The sequence below is a fragment of the Hemicordylus capensis genome, chromosome 16 (genome assembly GCF_027244095.1).
Source record: "Hemicordylus capensis ecotype Gifberg chromosome 16, rHemCap1.1.pri, whole genome shotgun sequence".
Lineage (NCBI taxonomy): Eukaryota > Metazoa > Chordata > Lepidosauria > Squamata > Cordylidae > Hemicordylus > Hemicordylus capensis.
In genome coordinates this window covers 4,140,687-4,159,259 of record NC_069672.1, presented here as the reverse complement: position 1 = coordinate 4,159,259, position 18,573 = coordinate 4,140,687, and the positions used below count along the sequence as shown (strand labels likewise).

At 48.8% G+C, this 18,573-nt stretch overlaps 1 protein-coding gene across 5 annotated transcripts in view; it reads left to right on the top strand.

Annotated features, from left to right (window-relative positions):
* Positions 1-18,573, top strand: part of VWA5B1 (von Willebrand factor A domain containing 5B1) — a 146,068-nt gene that overhangs the window by 63,703 nt on the left and 63,792 nt on the right. For all 5 annotated transcript variants that reach the window (XM_053280875.1, XM_053280874.1, XM_053280871.1 and 2 more), the window contains 4 exons: positions 1,078-1,192; positions 7,125-7,310; positions 10,147-10,327; positions 12,855-13,042. In XM_053280875.1, coding sequence (XP_053136850.1) covers positions 1,078-1,192; positions 7,125-7,310; positions 10,147-10,327; positions 12,855-13,042 — 670 coding nt within the window. The remainder of the gene's footprint in view (positions 1-1,077; positions 1,193-7,124; positions 7,311-10,146; positions 10,328-12,854; positions 13,043-18,573) is intronic.

The following is an 18,573-nucleotide window of genomic DNA, read 5'->3' as shown; positions in this document are numbered from 1 at the left end:
ACACCGTGCAAATTCAGTCAATGGAATTATCTGCCATGGGAAGTGGTGATGGCCACTGGTTCGGATGACTTTAAAAGGAGCTTAGACAAATTCATGGAGGACAGGTCTATCAATGGCTACTAGTCTGGTGGCTGTAGGCCACCTCCTGCCTAAAAGGCAAAATGCCTCTATATACCAGCTGCAGGGATCAACAGCAACATAAGAACAGCCCTGCTGGATCAGGCCCCAGGCACCCTGATCCAAGACAGTGGCTCACCAGATGCCTCTGGGGAGCCCACAGGCAAGAAGTGAGGACATGTCCTCTCTCTTCCATTGCTCCCCTGCAACTGGTATTGAATCGTGCCTCTGAGGTTGGAAGTGGCCCCCAGCCACCAGACTAGTAGCCCTTGATACACCTGTCCTCCATGAATTTCTCAAAGCCCCTTTTAAAGCCATCCAAGCTGATGCCCCTGCTTAGCAAATGGGACAATTCATGCTTGCTACCACCAGACCAGCTCTTCTCTTTGGTTGGGGGCAGGGCATTTAAAGGGCCATCAACTGGTTTGCAGCACACCACCTGAGCGTAAGCATAGGAACTGGGAACTAAGTCTGATAACATGGACTTCAGAGGGACTGATTCAGAGAGGAGAGCTGGTCTTGTGGCAGCAAGCATGAATTGCCCCCCTAGCTAAGCAGGGTCCACCCTGGTTGCATATGAATGGGAGACTAGAAGTGTGAGCACTGCAAGATCTTCCCCTCAGGGGATGGAGCTGCTCTGGGAAGGACATCCAGGTCCCAAGTCCCCTCCCTGCAGCATCTCCAGATAGGACTCTGAGAGATTCCTGCCTGCAACCTTGGAGAAGCTGCTGCCAGACTGTGAAGACAATACTGAGCTAGATAGACTAATGGTCTGACTCAGTATACGGCAGCTTCCTATGTTCCTATGACTGATTCAGAGGATCGCAGCCCACATCTTATCCATGCTAGTCTTGTGGAACTTGTAATGAGGGGAAACAGTCTCTTCTTTTCACCATCGTTGTACGACTTGGTCTGATGCACAACGTGGTCCCCCCTTTCCCACCCACCCCCCATGTGCAGGTGCTACACTTTTGGGATTGGCCAGAATGCCTGTCGGAGGCTGGTGAACGGGCTGGCAGCTGTGTCCAAAGGAAGTGCAGAATTCCTTCTGGAAGGGGAGAGGCTGCAACCGAAGGTAGGCTTGCTTACCGTCTTCTCTTCCGTCGTTGGGAGGAGAGCTGGCCTTGTGGTATCAAGCATGGATTGCCCCCTTTGCTAAGCAGGATCAGCCCTGGTTTGCATTTGAATGGGAGACTACATGTGTGAGCACAGTAAGATCTTCCCCTTAGGGGGTGGGTCCACTCCGGGAAGAGCATCTGCTTGCTTGCATGCAGAAGTTCCTAGTAACAAGGAATCCCAGATGTTGTTGACTACAACTCCCAGCATTTTGTGTGTGTGTGTGTGTGTGTGTGTGTGTGTGTGTGTGTGTGTGTGATATAGGCGAGCTGGTCTTGTGGTAGCAAGCATGAATTTTCCCCTTTGCTAAGCAGAGTCCACTCTGGTTTGATTTTGAATGGGAGACTATATGTTTGGGCACAGTAAGATCTTCCCCTTAGTGGGTGGGGCTGTTCTGGGAAGAACACCTGCCTGCTTGGTTCCCTCCCTGGCAGCATTTCCAAGAGAGGGCTGAGAGAGATTCCTGCCTGCAACCTTGGAGAAGCCGCTGCCAGTCTGTGTGGACAATACTGAGCTAGATGGACCAAGGGTCTGACTCAGAGAAGGCAGCTGCCTCTGTTCCCATCCAAAAAGCTGCCTCTGCTGAAATCCTGGCTCAGCTCATCGAGAACACAACAACAGCCATAAGGGTTAGAAATGTTATAAATAATGAAAGCTGAAAGAATGGTGGGATTCTGTGACTCCTACCAATTTCCGTGTCTCTGTGGTGTCCCCACAATCTTGGCTCGAGGAAGCCAGTGCAAAGTCAAAGCCCCTGGAACAGCCACTTTCCGTAATCAAAGGAATTACCCTGTGGTCAGTCAGCACAATGAAGGGGAAGATGCTAGATGAGTTCAATTTAAGTTTGCTGAACCAATCACGGAGGAATAGAAGGGGAAGGCAGGACTGGTAATTGGGGCTGGTACATTTGGGGACGAAAGCCTCCCACGTACATTTGAGCAATGCTTCTTGGAGGATTTTTTTTTTTAACCAGTTGCCTCTCGGGGTTGTTGATCAAAGATCCCCCTAAGCGTTGGGAGAGCAAGAGTGTCGTGGTTAGAGTGCTGGACTAGGACCGGGGAGAGCCGAGTTCAAATCCCCATTCAGCCATGAGACTTGCTGGGTGACTCTGGGCCAGGCACTTCTCTCTCAGCCTAGCCTACTTCACAGGGTTGTTGTGAGCAGAAACCTAAGTATGTAGTACACCGCTCTGGGCTCTTTGGAGGAAGAGCGGGATGTAAAATGTTTAAATATATACAGTGGTCCCTCTACTTACGAAATTAATCCGTTCCGAATGCACATTTGTAAGTCGAAAAATTCGTAAGTCGAAAAGCGGTTTCCCATAGGAATGCATTGGGAACGGATTAATGCGTTCCGGAGCCTAGAAAAAAGACCCAGACCCCCAGTAAGGCTTGCAAACTGCACAGGAACATTTCTTTTCAAGAATAAACAGGCAGTAAACAGGCAGGCAAGTCAAGGAAACCGCATGTAAAATTCATAAGTCGAGGAAACCGCATCTAAAAATTTGTAAGTCGAGGAAACCCCATCTAAAAATTTGTAAGTCGAAAAAACCGCATCTAAAACCGGATCTAAAACTGCCGTTTGTAACTCGAAAAATACTTATGTCGAGTAGTTTGTAAGTTGAGGGACCACTGTATACATATATATATATATATATTTCAGGACCCTGCTTAGCAAAGGGGACAATTATTTCTTGCAGCCACAAGACCAGCTCTCCTCCGGTTTCGCCTCTAATCCCTGTAGGGTGGTATGGTTTGGGGTGGGGTGTGTGTGTGTGTGTGTGTGTGTGTGTGTGTGTGTGTGTGTGTGTGAACTATAGTGACAACATGGTGTCAGTTTTGCAGCTGAGCAAACTTCTGCTCATGTAATGATCCCCCCCCGCTCTGCCGGAAGGGCTTGTGGAGGCGGCTAAGATCTGGCAGCTGCACAATTCTTGGCTTTTTGACGCCCACGCAGTGAGTGGGTCTGGAGCGGCGGATGAGAAGGGCCCCCATGGCAGGGTCACCACAGAGATGCGTTTCACCCTTTTGCGTGTGTGCAGAGAGCAGGCAGAGGGGTGGGTGGGTGGGGAGGGGGAGGAGAGTAAAGCCTGGTTAGAGAAGGTGGCACACTCTGATCACTAAACCAGCCAACAGCTAGAAATCAGCGGCTTCCCCAAGCGTTGAAGCCAGCCTGCCCGCCTTTGGAGGAGAGCTGGTCTTGTGGGTGGGGGAGCATGAATTGTCCCCTTTGCTAAGCAGGGTCTGCTCGGGTTTGCATTTGAATGGGAGACTACATGTGTGAGTACCGTAAGATATCCCCCTTAAGGGATGGGGGCGCTCTGCCTGCTGGCATGCAGAAGGTTCCAAATTCCCTCCCTGGCAGCATCTCCAAGATTGGGCTGAGAGAAACTCCTGCCTGCAACCTTGAAGAAGCCGCTGCCAGTCTGTGAAGACCATACTGAGCTAGATAGACCAATGGTCTGACTCAGTATATATGGCAGCTTCCTATGTTCCTATGAAAGGGAGGAGAGCTGGTCTTGTGATAGCAAGTATGAAGTCCTAATTCATAAGCAGGGTCTGCCCTGCTTTGCATTTGCACGGGAGACTACATGTGAACACTGTAAGAAATTCCCCTTAGGGGATGGGGCCACTCTGGGAAGATCACTTGCCTGCTTGCATGCAGAAGGTTCCACGTTCCCTCCCTGGCAGCATCTCCAAGTTAGGGCTGAGAGAGACTCCTGCCTGCAACCTCTGAGAAGCCGCTGCCAGTCCGGGTAGGCAATAATGAGCTCGAGGGACCAAGAGTCTGACTCAGTATATGGCAGCTTCCTCTGTTCCATCTATCCTCAGAATTTGGAACCAAATATTTGCAGAGCCAGAAGGGACAGGAAGGATCACCAGACGAATGACGCTTTTGTTTGTCTGTGAATGTGACATCGGAGCACCGTTTGCTGTCAGACACCCCTCCGCTCCGCATCAACAGCTCTCACAGCCAAAGCCTTTTCAGGCTTATTAGTGGGTCCATCAGAGCCGTATGGAAGAAAACAAGGAGATTGGTCGGTGATTGGCACAGACACCCCCGTAGTGATGGATCTTTGTTTTCTCCTCAGCTTGTCAAGCATTGCGGGGGATGAAGAGACGGGGCTGGCCCAGAGTTACCCAGCATTCATGGCTGAATGGGGATTTGAACTCGGGTCTCCCCGGTCCTAGTCCAGCACTCTAACCACTACACCATGCTGGCTCAAACAGTACTAGTGCTAAAGATCCAAAGCTGGTTCACGGGGGAGTGGCACTCCAGGAAAAGCGGATGCCCCATGCCCGCTTTGCTCATGCAGGCGGGTGGTCCCCATCAGTGGCAGGAGTAGCGGGCAGTGGCGGTGAGGCGATCATACAGGCAGCTGGACAGGCGACGGGGATGGGAAGCGCCCGCTCGGCCAACCACCCACTCACTCACTCCCCCCTGCCAGGGCGACCCGGGACCTGGGCCATCAATGTGCCTTCCTACTTGGCGCCCTAGGCAACCGCCTCGTTCGCCTAATGGATGGGCCAGACCTGCCCAAGTTTCTCTCTCACTCCTTTCCCCACCCCACTAAAGAAAATGTGACATCAGTAAGCAGGGCAAGAGCCGTGACATCGGATTGGGGCCGTTTTTCTGACTCCCAACACAACTGCAGCACCAGCCATTGAAGCAGGAGGAGGGAGTTGTGGAGGAGAAGCCACCCCCACCCCTGCCGCCTTCGTCGCGCTTTCCCCGCAGATCCTCCCAACACTGCCGCCCCCCGGTGCCCTGTCCTGCCCCCCTGAAGCCCTTTCAGAAAAGGTTGGCATTCCACAAATCAGCTGGTCAGTTGCAGGACTTGCAAAGATAAAACCCAACCGAAGACATCAGGAAATGTGCGCACGGTACCTTGTGTGGTTCGCAGCACCTAGTGCAACACCTGGTCCAACGCTCTAACCACTATGCCACACTATGGCATAGTGACAGCTCTCATATCTCCCCCTTCGTCTCCCCTCTAGTTCATAAGGCCATTAATTTCAGTGCTGGAAGGGACCCCAGGAGGTCTTCTAGACGGTCTTCCTGCTCCATGCTCTGTTTGGAAATCTCCAGTGAAGAAGAGCTCACCACGGCAGCACCACTGAGCCAGCAGTTCCGCTTTCAAACTGCTCTTGCACGTCAGCAATGCATCTTAGTGTTCACCCTGAATTAGGGCTGTGCAAACAGGTTCGGTTCGACCGTTCGGGGTCGAACGGAACTATCCCCTGTTTAGTCCGAACCCGGACCGAACATCCTCCGACGATTCGGGGGGTTCGTGGATTTTATTTTTATTTTTTTATTTTTACTTACCCCCATTGGGGGAGTTGTTGGAGGTGGCAGAGGGGTCCATGGAGGTCCCCCCTCCCCCCGCCGGCCTCCCTTTATACCGCCACCAGCCATTCGGCTGGCTCTTCAGCCTGCTTGGGCCTTCCTCCTCCGGCGCGGTGGCCATTTTGGAGGCCGCCGTGCCAGTGCCAATTGGCCTCTTTGTGGCCTGGGTTATTTATTTTATTTTATTTTTATTTTTGCATTTATATACCGCCTTTCATTAAAAAGATAACCCCAAGGTTATAACGTTATAAAGGGAGGCCAGCAGGGAGAGGGAGAACCTCCGTGGACCCCCTCCCTCTGCCGTCTCCAACTAATTTTAATTTTAAAAAAAAAAATGTTCATGAATCCCCCCGGATCAGACCGAATGTGGGCAGGGTTCGAGGGTGTGCCGGACTGAACTGGCCCGGTCTGGTTTGTGTCTGGTCCGGACTTGAACTGGACCGGACCAGCTGCTTCCGTGGACACCCCTACCCTGACTCTGTCTCGGAAATCAGATTCAGGCTAGACATCAGGAGGCATTTCCAGACTGTAGGAGCTGTTTGGTGCAGTGGTGGACTCTCCTTTGCTGGAGCTTTTCAAACAGAGGCTGGACAGTCAGGGATGCTCTAGCAGTTTCCCCACACTGAGCAGGGGGGTGGACTAGATGACCACCAAGGTCCCTTCCAGCTCGGGAATTTTATGATAGTGACTGGCCCAAAGTCACCTGGCGAACTTCATGGCTATGTGGGGATTTGAACCTCATTCTTATATAGGAACATAGGAAGCTGCCATCTACTGAGTCAGACCATAGGTCCCCTCGCTCAGTATTATCTGCACACACTGGCAGCGGCTTCTCCAAGGTCTCTCTCAGCCCTATCTTGGAGATGCCAAGGAGGAAATCTGGGGCCTTCTGTATGCTATGCTTCCCCCCCCAGAGTGGCTCCATCTCCTAAGGGAACATCTTACAGTGCTCACACATGTAGTCTCCCATTCATATGCAAACCAGGGCAGACCCTGTTTAGCAAAAGGGACAGGTCATGCTTGCTACCACAAGACCAGTTCTCCTCTTTCAGGTTCTTGAGCCTGCCACTCTTGGGTAGAGTTGTAGGGACACACAGGGTCACCTCAATAGCATAGTTTGTAGCAATGTCATCCATCTCAATTCAAGATGGCGGGCATGTAAACATTTGAGCGCACATAGGCTAACTGGTTAACCACCTAACTGATTTGAACCAAATTTGCTATAGCTGTAGAGACACATAGAGACACCTGGACAGCATAGTCTGTGATGATGTCATCCATCCTGATTCAAGATGGCGGACACATGAACGTTTGAGTTGCACGTGGGAACCAATTTGGACCAAATTTGGGACAACTGTAGGGACACATAGGGATGCCACAATGGCGTAGTTCGTGATGATGTCATCCACCCCAGTTCAAGATGGCGGACGTGTGAACCAAGAGGGCTAACTTGTGAAGGTGGTAATCACCAATTAATATGATAATGAAAGGAAAGTAGGCGGGTTTGTTCTTACCAGAACTTCTTCTTTGCTCTGTATTTGCAGATGATCAGATCCCTGAAGAAGGCCATGGCTCCCATGCTCAGCGACATCTCGGTGGAGTGGGTCTTCCCGGAAACGACCGAGGTCTTAATCTCCCCAGTCAGTGCCTGCTGCCTTTTCCCGGGCGACCGCTTGGTTGGCTACAGTGTTGTCTGTGACACGTCCCTGTATGTTTCGGACACTCGGCGGGTGAGTGGATGGAAATATTCTGTTTTGCTGCTGGCAAAATGCCGTCAGAAGCTGCTGTTTCGGGCAGAGCAAGCTGAGCTATTCTTGGGAATTCTTCAGGAGACTTTTGGTGTGTGGTTCCAACTTTGGCTTCCAAGATGCTGTTGCTAGTTGGAATAGACTAGGGGGTCCTCAACCTCTGGCACTCCAGATGTTGCTAAACTACAACTCCCATCGTCTCCAGCTACAATTTATTGTGGTTGGGGCTGATGAGAGTTGTAGTTATTTATTATTATCTCTTGTTTACACAGTCAGACGGGTGTTATTGACTGGTTTGTTTGATCCAGACATTGAGTCCTTCCCAAGGACCTAGGATGGCTGAATTTTATTATCAATGTTGTTGCTGTTGTTATAGATATTGTCGCAGAATATAGGCTGTTCCCAGTAAAGCTGCTTTTTGTAATTGGTTGATGGTGATTTCTGTGGCCCCGATGGTGTTGAGGTGCTCTTCAAGGTCTTTTGGAATTGCACCTAGGGCACAAATTACTACTACTACTACTACTACTACTACTACTACTACTTATTATTATTATTATTATTATTATTATTATTATTATTATTATTAACAACAGCTGGAGGGCTGAAGTTGTTCAGCCCTATGCTAGGAGGCAGAGCATGCCCCAGCTGAGACCACTGGCTCTGATGAATGGCTCCTAGATGCAACAGACCTCCAACGGGGCATAGAGAAGCCCTGGAGATCTGGGGACCCGATTCCCGCAGGAAGGCCCCTGTCCTGCTCCTAGGACCCCCTCCATCACAGAGGTGAGGAGCAGACGCAGTACCATGCCAGGGACAGACTCCAGGGTCTCCTCGCTAGCGATGGGGACTGACACAAGGAGCGATTTCTAAATAAATTAAAAAGGGACCCTGAGCATATAAAACGGCCTTATTGGGTCTGACGGTTGGGCCTTCTTCTTAGTATCGGAAGTTGAATCCAAATAAGATGGAGGTACTGACTGGGGGTGGGTGGGGTTCGGGACCTGATTGATGGTTTAGAACTGCCTGTTCTGGATGGGGTCACACTCCCCGTGAAGGATCAGGGACTTCGCTCGGGAGGGCTTCCTGGAGTGCTGCACAGCTCCATTTCCCACTTTACTTTTATTCGTTTTCTGCAGCTCCATTTTCAAGAAGCTTTGCCAGCGCTGCCTTCTCAGCCTGGCCAGGAACTTGTCTGCAAATGCGATGCTGGCCAGAATATAGGGATGTGCAAACAGGTTCGACGTTGAACCTGGGTCATGCCACACAGAGGCCCATTGCGCAGGTGCGGCAGCCTCCAAAATGGCTGATGCACCGGGGGAAAGGCCGAAAACCGGCCAAAGAATGGCTGGTTTTTTTACTCTTGGAGGCTGGCAGGGGGAGGGGGACCTCCATGGACCCCCCCCCCCCCGCCACCTCAGACAACACCCCTGGAGTGTTGCTAACCCATGGGGTACTGGGTTCTGTTGTTTCTGAGATGTTCTGAGTGTAGATTCTCTGGTAGCATATGAGAGTGGATTCATGGTTTGTCATTGAAAATCTCATATGCTACCAGAGAATCTACACTCAGAACACCTCAGAAACAACAGGACCCAGCACCTCATGGGTTAGCAACCCATGGGGGTGGTGGGCACCCTATGTGCACTGCACCACCACTCACTCCCGGCCACCCCAGTGCCCCCCAGGTGGAGTTATGGGTCTGCTGAAACCATTATTCCCTGGGGAGGGGACTTTGAAGACGCGTAAACTTCAACCATTCCTAAGAAATCAGCCCTTTGCCCTATTCCTTTGGAACCTGGGTTGTGGCAGGCACCCCTTGGCACACTGCCACCCAAGCCACTGTTTTGCCTCTTGGGCCCCCTTTCTGCCCCAAATCTGCCCCAAAGACATGTAAACTTCAGAAATTCTTTAAAAATCAGCCCTTTTCTCAATTCCTTTGGAATCTGGGTGGCAGCAGGGACCCACTGGGGCACTACCACCTGACCCACTCTTCTGCCCCAAAGCCTTCTTTCTGCCCCGAATCCACCCCAAATAACATCAACATCACACATCAACAACAACAGCAGAGCTTTGCAAAGAACCAGGCAGATTTCCAAAGGCCATGCACATCCACGCCCCCCCCCCGGAATGCACAACAGTGTGAAACAACAACAATGAGATGCACACTGCCCCACACAGTGTGCACACTGCCCCGCTGGCCAGTGAGGGTAAATTTTACCCTCAAATTTCCTTAAAAGGAATAAGGAGGCAATTGCCAGCAGATCAGCCCATGCTTTCGCTGGCCAATCTGCGGGCTGGAAGGGCTGGAAATTCAAACAGATGTCAAAACTCAAAATGGAGACTGAAGGAGAAAGACTTTTTACGATTGCAAAATGGAGTTCCAAATCAGCCAAAACAACAAAACGTTTTGTATCCGAAACAGGGACGTTTTGTTTTGGCTACAACATTTTCTGTTTTGAGCATTGGGTGTGTGTGTTTTTGGCTACAAAACAGCCGAAATGGCCTGTTTTGGGCACAAAACATTTTGTATCCGGAATGAAACGCACACCCCTATCTCATGGGCGACTGTAGGAAACAGGATGCTGGACTAGATGGACCTTGGGCTTGATCCAGCAAGGTTGCTCTTATGTTCAACTTCTTATATGCTTTCCCATCCATTTGCAGCCAGCCCTTTGCTGGTTCAACGGCCCCGTCTTGGAGCTCCTGCCTCCAGCGGCTGCCTGGATAGACCTGGGGGCAGACACCCTGGAAGAGAAGCTGCAAGAGGGGTCAGTGTGTTTCTTTTTCACAGACTTCCTGCCTTATTTCCTGTCTCCCCAAGGACAAGAGGCGGCGTTACAGCATGCTGCATTCCCAGGAGTCGGGCAGCTCTGTTTTCTTCCACTCACAAGAGGAAGGGGGCGCTGCAGACAAGGAGTCCGAAAGTGGGTTCCCTTCAGAGAGGACCTCTGAACTCCTAGACATCGGTGGAGACCTCGGAAGCGAGTCCGACCTGGAAGCTGGTCAGTTCCCTTCCCTTCAGCTCTTGGGCTGTGCTCATATCTTGCTAGGGATGTCCTAACCATCTCCCCTTTCAATCCATTGCACATTTCAATCCATTGCACAATCCATTGCACATTTCAATCCATTGCATATTCCAATCCATTGCACATTTTCGGCAGCAGCATTTCTAAAGTTCGTCCCGCCATTGGCTCATGCCCAGGAGGCTGCAGGCACTCGTGCAGAGATGCAACAGGCATCCTCCTTGGGAAGGAGTAATTCTACTGGGTCAGTTCAGTTCAGTTTATTACATTCATCGATCAAATATACAGATCTCAGAAACAGACCCAGATAAAAAGGACATTAAAGGTAAATATCAGTATAGATACACAGAGAGAGAGAGAGAGAATTTATTATTTTATTTTATTTATTCATTTATTGCATTTATAAACTGCCCCATCCGAAGGCTCTGGATATAAGAACTATTGCATAAATGCACTAATATAAGAACTATTACATAAAATTAATATAAGATAAAACAGAGTAAAGCAAATGAAAAACCCAAATTAACCGTTTCTAACATACCCCGAGCGAATCTTAATCACAGCCGTACAGAATTTGGCTACCGGATGTGAAACATCAGTGCATTTATCTGAGAGAAACAAGTTAATATAAAACTCATCAGAATTATTGGGGTATCTAAAAACAAGAGGAGCAATATATCTAGAACGCAAATCGGGGTAGAAGGAACAGTTCAAAAGCACATGGGCAACTATCTAAACATCCCCATTCCCACAACGACACAGGTAGGGTTCTCTCCTAAAACTACCCTCCAATCAGTGGCACACCTAGGCATTTTGGGAGCCCAGATCTAAAGGGCTTTGGACACACACACACACACACACACACACACACACACACACACACCTTTAGGGAAAGCTGGGAAAAACAATGGGGTGGGACAATCTACATTTCACCTGGCACATGGCACATGTGCCTGCCACTCTCCTGTCCCCGGCAGCCTCCAGCTGTCCTGGGGGGCCTCCCCAGCATTCCCCCACCATGCCCACCACCACTGTGCCAATCACCTTCCTTCGTGAGCCATCGTGTGCGTGGCTGGGGAGTGGGTGGGGTGAAAGCCGAGTGGGCTTCTTCCGTGGTGGCCAATAGGGATGTGCGAACCAGTTCTAACTCGAACTGGTTCGAATTTGAACCAGGGTGGTTCGATGGTTCGAATTCAAACCAAACCAGCCATCAGGTTCGAGCTGCAGGTTCGAATTTGAACCAAACTGGGGATGGTTCGATTCGAACCAGTTCAGACTGGTTTGAACCTCCAAAAGTGGGCAGGGTGGTAGCTGGCACCCATGGGTACCTACCTTCCAAACCCCAAAGCAATCGGACACTCGTACGTTTTTTTAAAATGAATTTTTGAAATCTATTTTTATTTTTTTCTCATAGGGTGATAACCACCTCCATAGGTTGCTAAGCCACGGGGTACTGGGTTTTGTTGTTTCTGAAGTCTTCTGAGTGTAGATTCTTTGGTAGCATATAAGATTTTCAATGACAAACCATGAATCTACTCTCATTGCTAACCTTAAAGGCACATAAACTTCAAAAATCACTTAAAAATCAGCCCTTTGCCCAATTCATTTCAAATAATTCTGATAGCTTCCTTGCCCCACTTGGGCACTACCACCCACCACACTTCACTCTAGGACACCCCTTCCCCCCCCCCGACATGAAGCTATACATTTGCTGCAATCCTCATTATTCCCTATGAGGAATTAAAAAATAACTTTAAAATTCACTAATAATCGGAGGAGTGTCCGATTGCCTTGGGGCTTTGTGGGTGGTAGGCAACCCTGGGTGTCTACCACCCACCCCACTTTTGTGCCCCTAGGTGCTCAACAATAGGGGATATGGGCTGGTTCAGGTCCCATTATACCCTATGAGAAAAATAATTGAAAATATTTCAAATATGCATAAAAAATCATAGGGGTGTCCGATTGCTTCGGAGCTTGTGCCAATGTGGGTTGGCTGCTGCTGTCCTCCCCAGAATGCAGCCAGCACACAATCACTTCCCCCTCCTCCTCCCTCAATTTTTGCCGATCTACAACTGCCCCTCAGGAGCGTGCATGAGGCTTGGATCCTGGCCGGACACTCCCCCCCCCCCTAGATTTTGGTCATGAGAACCAGCCCACAGTGTGGGAACTAGGGATGTGCACAAAACCAGTTTGCCCGGTTCAGTTCAAATTCTAACTGTTTCGGGCACGGTTCAAGGGTGGCGGAGAGTGTTAGAATTGGTTTTTGAAAGTAATGACTGGGTCAAAACCGGCCTGCGAGGTTCAGTTAGACCTAGGACCAAAACGGATCCAGTTCAGTCCAAGGGTGAGCATCCAAACTGGCCCGGTTCAAGTGTGAACCAACTCAAATTTGAACTGATTTGCACACCCCTAGTGGGAATTACTGCTTTGGGGGAAGCCATTATGGTCGAGCCAGTACCCCAATATCACTTTGTGATGTTTGACCCATTGTTTTTCCTACGGACAGACACTAAAACCACCTCGCGCCGGCGAGCATACAGCACCAATCAGATTGCTGACCGCGTACCATTCCAGAAGGTCCCCACAGCCAGCGATCCCAGCTCAGCTCTGATCAAGAATCCTCTTCGGAAAGCCCAGCTGCAGGACCTCAGCCAGATTAGTCCTGATCCACAGCCCTGGCAAGATGAGTTCCAGGTAGGCTGACTTTTATGAAAAGTCTTCAAATAATTTGTTTACTTTTTATCTTATTTATTTAAAAGGTAAACCTCCTTTTCCCCCCACAATTTGCAGCATAAAGGGACTTAGGGACGTAGGAAGCTGCCTTATACCGAGTCAGACCATTGGTCCATCTAGTATCATCATCACTGACTGGCAGCAGCTCTCCAAGACTGCAGGCAGGAGTCTCTCCCAGCCCTATCTGGAGGTGCTGCCAGGAATTGAACCCGGTACCTTCTCCATGCAAAGCGGATGCTCTACCACGGCTCTACGGCCACATCCCCAAAAAGTCATAGGAAGCTGCCTTCTACTGAGTCCGACCCTTGGCCCATGAAGCTCAAAATTGTCTACACTGGCTGGCAGTGGCTCTCCAGTGTTTCAGGTAGGAGTCCTTCCCAGGCCAACCTGGAGATGCTGCCAGAGGTTGAACCCGGAACCTTCTGCATGCAAAACAGATGCTATACTACTGAGCTATGGCCCTATCACCAGGGCTTACATTTATTCATTAAATAATGTCTCACTTTTCCCACTGAGTGATGTAGGCATTGCAGGAGGACTCACACTGCCATGGGGCTCTAAAATATGCAGGGACAGGGTTGTGCAAGAGGGCAGTATTGGGACTATTGAGCCCTCGCACCATTGCCTGTTACATGCTGCTTCCACCATCCTGATAAGCATCCATCTCTTTTCATTACCACTTCGGTAGCTACTGGGGGAAAGGATGGTTTTTTCTCGCAGTGCAAGAGCTGGCCAGCAGGTGGCGATGTAAAAACCACACAGGGTCCCTGCTTCTTAGCATGGGTTCAGCGGATAAGATTGCACTAGGAAGGAGCCCAGAACCTGGCAGCAGTATGTACAGGGAGTAAGATCGGACTGGGAACGGGCAGAAACTTTGAATACCTTGGACTTTATTGCCTCATGGGCCTATGTTAAGAAAAACAATTCATTGGAGTACCTCATTTGTGTTTGCTGCTTACCATTTCATTTATGATAATATTATGGTACATATTCATTTTGTTTAAGAGATGTAAGTTTTGGGCAGTATACAAATATGTCAGATCAGCCTTAATGGCGCAGCAGGGAAATGACTTGCCTAGCAAGCCCGAGGTTGCCGGTTCAAATCCCCGCTGGTACGTTTCCCAGACTATGGGAAATTTCTCTATCGGGCAGCAGCGATGTAGGAAGATGCTGAAAGGCATCATCTCATACTGCACAGGAGGAGGCAATGGTCAACCCTTCCTCTATTCTACCAAAGAAAACCACAGGGCTCTGTGGGCGCCACGAGTCGACACCGACTCGACAGCACACTTTACCTTTACCTTTACAAATATGTCAAATAAATAAATAAATACATACATTTTCTATCAGGACCATTTAGGTGCTGAGCTGTTCATTTGGGACCCTTTCAGGGAGTCGAGATGCCTTTATATACCGTCTTGCATTAAAATTATCTCAAGGATGTTTACAATACATTTATAAAAACAATACAAATACAAATATTTTTAAAAACTTGGCGGGGGGGCATGAAACCTATATTTCCCAATTGCCTGCAGCTGCCAGGACCTGCTTCTGGCACCTGTAAGGTGGCCTCTTGAACATATATACTGCCCTAGCATGTTCCCAGGGAATTGTGGGTAAAAACAAATATGGCCACCACCGTGAAACAAATGGTTGATACCTCACTGACATTTTTCACAGCAGCCCTTGCTGCAGACATCACAGGTAGCCGCAAAAATGAAAGTAAAAGATCATTTTTTCCAATTAAATTTGTAAAAACGGATAAAACACACACACACACAAATAAACCCTTTTCAGAACTATTTGTTCAGTAACTGATGAAGGTAAATGGATTGAATGGACTCTAGCTAGTTCCCCTTCCCATTCATTACAAAATGTAGAGAGCTAGTGTGGTATATTGGTTAGAGTGTTGGACTTGGACCGGGGAGACCCGAGTTCAAATCCTCATTCCGTATGACCCGAGTTCAAATCCTCGTTCTGTATGAAACTCACTGGGTAACTCTGGACCTGTCGCTTCTCTCTCAGCCTAATCAGCCTCACAGGGTTGTTGGGAGGTTGAATGGAAACCTCGTTGGACTTCTTGGGTATCCGTAGAAAAACAAATAAAACATATATACAACCCTAGAATATTATATTTTTATTTATTGTTAAATGTGTATACTTTATTTACTGTTAAATGTGTATACCGCCTTTCATTAAAACAATCCCAAGGCAATTTATATAGGTTCCTACTGCTCTTACTTTCCAGGGTCGGTGCCTATTTTCTGAAACCTGTGCCCTATTTTGGCCTCTTGGGAATGCCTTGTTCCATTCCCCGCCCCCCTTCAGTTGAGTTCTTTGCATTGTCATTCCTCAGACTCCAGCTCCCTCCCCAGTGTCTCGAGAAGAGACTTTGGAGTCTCTTTCCACAGGCCCGAGAGAGAGACTTCCAGCCATCAAGGAACATTGATGTTGTTTTCAACACCTTCCCACCTTTCGTTTATTAGATGATGAGAAGCCCATCAAGATAGAAATCATCCCCAGCTGGGCTATCACACTTTCAGCAGGCAAAGCGTGTTTTAGTTGCTATCGCACAGCTGCCAGGTATCAGAGTCCACCTAATAAAACTGTGAAGTTAATTGTCAGAAGGGATCTTGAGTAGGCAGCCTGAGGCATGGCCTGTTTTTCAGGACCTGCCCGGCTTCCCTCCCCTCTGCAAGCCCAGCTGTCTTACGCTTGCTTGTGCTTTATCTTCGGTAGCAATCTTGGCTTGGCAGTGAAGAAACAACACAGACATTGCTGTCTGCGTTTCTATAGCAACCCTAAACCAGGCATCCGAAGCCTTCTTCCTCTCTTGCAGAGATGGGGAACCGCATAGGAGGCCATGGAATTGGGGCGAGAAAGGAAAACAGATTTCTGAATTTTGGCATGGTGTTGGACTACAGCTCCCATCATCCCCTGCCACAATCAATTTTGGACTACAGCTCCCATCATCCCCTGCCACAATCAATTTTGGACTACAGCGCCCATCATCTCCAACCACAGTGGCCAATAGTCAGGAATTATGGGAATTGTAGTCCAACATCTGCAGGAGGGCCAAGGTTACTCCAGTCTCCAGTCTACTCTGACTGGTAGCCGCTTTCCAAGGTTCCATCCAGAAGGCTTTCCTCGCCCTACCTGGAGACGCTGCCCGGGATTGAACCCGGGACCTTCTGCACGCAAAGGAGATGCTCTAAATCATCTCCTGAATAGAGAGCGAATTTCCACTGAGTCAGACCCTTGGCCCATCTAGCCCAGTATTGACTGAGCACTGACTGGCAGCCGCTTTCCAAGGTCAGAGGCAGGGGTCTTTCTCAACCCTACCTGGAGATGCTACCAGGGATTGAAGCCGGGACCTTCTCCATGCAAAGCAAATGCTCTGCTACTGAGCTTTGGCCCGATCCTCATAGCGAATGCTCAGAACACCAGAATTCAGAAGAAGTCAGACAGAACCAAGCAGACCCACAGAACAATGACGGAATGGATCAGGGAAAATCCTCCCCTGCCTACAGTGGGATTAGGCTAATTGACCACAAAAGCCATTTGGTTTTGAAATGCTATCTTATTTTCGAGCATCTCATGTGCCATTTTGAGGGAATCCTTGGAGTTACTTATTAGTTATTATTTTTAATTGGAGGCAGTTCATTTTCTCCCTCTCTGAAAGGTCAGTGCACCAGAGTGGTGGTTAGCAACCTCATTGTTAATAGGAGCCTCTCTCTCTCTCTCTCTCTCTCTCTCTCAACATGACAGCCTGTTCCTCCCGAATCAAGACAGGTGAACAGGGCTCAAAGCGATTCAGATTAGCTTGGTTTATTTGGGGGGAAATAGATGGGTTTATTTCAAGCCAGTCTAAATCCATCTTGGGAGAGCTTGCCCATTATGATTTAGAAGAAGAGTCTGTGGGTGAGACTGCTGCAATCAGGAAAAGTCACTCAGATAATGCAGAATTGGGATGCTGATGCAAATAGGAACATAGGAAGCTGCCACGTACTGAGTCAGACCATTGGTCCATCTAGCTCAGTATTCTCTACCCAGACTGGCAGCGGCTTCTCCAAGTTTGCAGGCAGGAATCTCTCTCAGCCCTTACTTGGGGATGCTGCCAGGGAGGGAACTGGGAACTGCATGCAAGCAGGCAAGTGTTCTTCCCAGAGCAGCCCCATCCCCCAAGGAGAATTGCTTTCAGCACTCACACAAGTAGTCTCCCATTCAAATGCAAACCAGGGTAGACCCTGCTTAGCAAAGGGGGCAATTCATGCTTGCCATGACAAGACCAACTCTTTTCACCTGGAAACAAATGCAGAGTAGATGCTTCCAACACAAATAAAGCTAAGAGGACAGCTTAACTTTTGCAGCCCAGGTTTGATATTGAGTATCTTTATTTCATTCATTCATTCATTGATTCATTCATTGTTCAGTTTCTATACCACCTTTCATATCACTCATCCCAAGGCAGTTTACAAGAGTTAATACAATAAATGTCAAGATAAATTAAAATAATAAAAACTGTTTAAAAACACACACACGAAGCAATAAAAAGACAAACACAGAGCAGCAGGGGAACAGAGAGATTGGCAACCCCTAAGGTGTAAAAGCCTGAACAAATTGTGCCTGTGTGTGTTATATATATAAGATATATATAATTATAATATATATACTTTTTTTTATTTAACACATTTCTATACCGCCCAAAATGTACATCTCTGGGCAGTTTACAATAAAAACACAATTAAAACAAAATGTAAACATTAAAACAATTGAAAACTTAAAACAAGTATTAAAACAGTAAATCTAATTAAAAGCCTGGGTGAACAGATCTGTCTTGATGGGGAGGCTCTTATTTAAATAGAGAGTGCATTCCAAAGCCTCGGGGCAGCAGCGGAAAAGGCCCTTCCCTGAGTAGCCACCCGACAAGCCGGTGGCAACTGTAGACGAACCTCTCCTGATGATCTCAATGGGCGGTGGGGTTCATGACGAAGAAGATGTTCTCTTAAATACCCAGGGCCTAAGCCATTTGGGGCTTTATAGGTTACTAGCTGGCCCAGGCAAGGAGCATCTGCGCCTCTAGTTGTCCCTTTTTCCTCCCCCCTCCTCCCCCCCTCGTTCTCAGCCCCCCCCCCGGCTGCTTTCTCTCCCTCCCTGGCTGCTGCCGCTTTCTCTCCCCCGCCCCAGCCGCCAGCCCTTTCTCCCCCTCCAATCACCACCACTTTCTCTCCCTCTCCTGGCAGCTCGCTTGCGAATTCTTGCAAGAGCTGTCACGCATAGGATTAGCCACGGGTACATCTTAGCGCATTTTATAGAGAGAGACAACCAGCACCTTGTATTTTACCCGGAAACTTATTGATAGCCAGTGTAGTTCTTTCAATATTGGGGGTAATATAGTCTCTCTGAGATGACCCAGATACCAACCTGGCTGCCGCCTTCTGCACCGCTCTGGGTTCCTTGGAGGAAGACCGAGATATAAATATAAAATAATA